Genomic DNA, 1,488 nt, shown 5'->3' with positions numbered 1-1,488 from the left:
ATTAATAACTTAATAACTCATTATGTTCATCAGTTTATTAATAACTTTATAAATTATTATGTTCATCAGTTTATTATTATGTTCAACGGTTTATTAATAACTTAATAACTCATTAGGTTCATCAGTTTATTAATAACTTATTATGTTCATCAGTTTATGAATAACTTAATAACTCATTATGTTCATCTTTACCTGAACTGGGTCGGCTGTCCGTCTCCAACTGGTCATGTGACGCCTCGCTGTCCAATCGCAGGTCACAGATCTGCCGGTCCAGCTCCTGCAGCTGACTGATGAGTCCAGCGTCTCTCCTCCTCAGACAGTTCTGATGGACACAGAGAGACACCATGAGAGTCCTGATCCCAGAGGGGACCTGAGGAAACCAGACCACAATATGATTTAAACCGACAACAAACAACCTGATTGGCTCAGCAGATTGTCAACAGTTAACCAATAAGTGATGAGTATTTCTCATAATATGAGACCTACAGAGACATTATGAGACATAAAGAGACATTATGACACATTATTAGGCATAATGAGACATTATGAAACATACAGAGACGCTCCCTGTGGGACGCTCTGTTTATTGGTGGTCATGTGACTCAGGACTAGCCCTGAATGTCTCCACTCTGAAGATCAGCAGCTTCACAGGTCTCATTCACAAAGTGTGGACGTCTGATAGAAGGTGAGAGGTACCTGAACTCCTCACATGGACAATAGATAAAGAATGAACATATATAAAGTCCTCTGCTCTTCTTCTGCTTTCTTAAAGATTATTTACAAATGAATACATAATTGTTGATGAATATTCTGTAGATTAACTAATAACAATAAATAACGTGAAATTATTTTACTTTAAAAGAACAAAGATGTAAATCCAGACGGTGAAAACTGCAGAGAACCAACTGAAGTCTGGAAGAGTCACACACTCACACACTCACACACACACACTCACAGAGTGAATCAGATGGAAAGCATGCGGGTAATGCAGCGCTGCTCTCAGGTCAGTCATGTGCTGCATTCCTGTGATGAAGCTGCAGAGAGCAGAAACAAACTGCTGATCTTCTCTCAGACAAACATCTGATCAATAACTGATCGTTTCATATTGATCTCAGAGCTCAGAGGTTTTTATCTGCAGGCAGCACGGCTTAGTGTCGCTGACTGAAGGTCTGCATGACCACGCCGACATTTTTAAAAGAATAAGAACTGCTGTTGAAGATGGTGGGATTCAAAAATGTGTTTGTGCGGGAAGTCACAGTTACAGTAATGAAGGTTCTCTCTGACCAATCAGATGTCTGCAGTGGTTTAACTCCACCTTCTAGTATCGCTGGGAACCTCGACCGAGGTGGTACCAAAAAACCTTTTACTAACAGAAAACCACAAAAAGAATGAGTCGAGTCGAATCATCAGAGAAATTAGGCTTAAAGATGCTCAATTCACTCCTCCTGATTCTGTCTTCTAGCTCTGTGTTTGGTCTCCACCTCCTGA

General features: G+C 40.3%; 1 protein-coding gene across 1 annotated transcript in view; it reads right to left on the bottom strand.

The window, feature by feature from the left end:
* Positions 1 to 1,488, bottom strand: part of dact1 (dishevelled-binding antagonist of beta-catenin 1) — a 9,463-nt gene that overhangs the window by 5,939 nt on the left and 2,036 nt on the right. Inside the window, exon 2 of the mRNA XM_031879389.1 lies at positions 193 to 322. Coding sequence (XP_031735249.1) covers positions 193 to 322 — 130 coding nt within the window. The remainder of the gene's footprint in view (positions 1 to 192; positions 323 to 1,488) is intronic.

This window comes from Anarrhichthys ocellatus, unplaced genomic scaffold (genome assembly GCF_004355925.1).
Source record: "Anarrhichthys ocellatus isolate YVR2014 unplaced genomic scaffold, GSC_Weel_1.0 scaffold256, whole genome shotgun sequence".
In the NCBI taxonomy this organism is placed as follows: domain Eukaryota; kingdom Metazoa; phylum Chordata; class Actinopteri; order Perciformes; family Anarhichadidae; genus Anarrhichthys; species Anarrhichthys ocellatus.
This window is presented reverse-complemented; position numbering and strand designations above follow the sequence as displayed.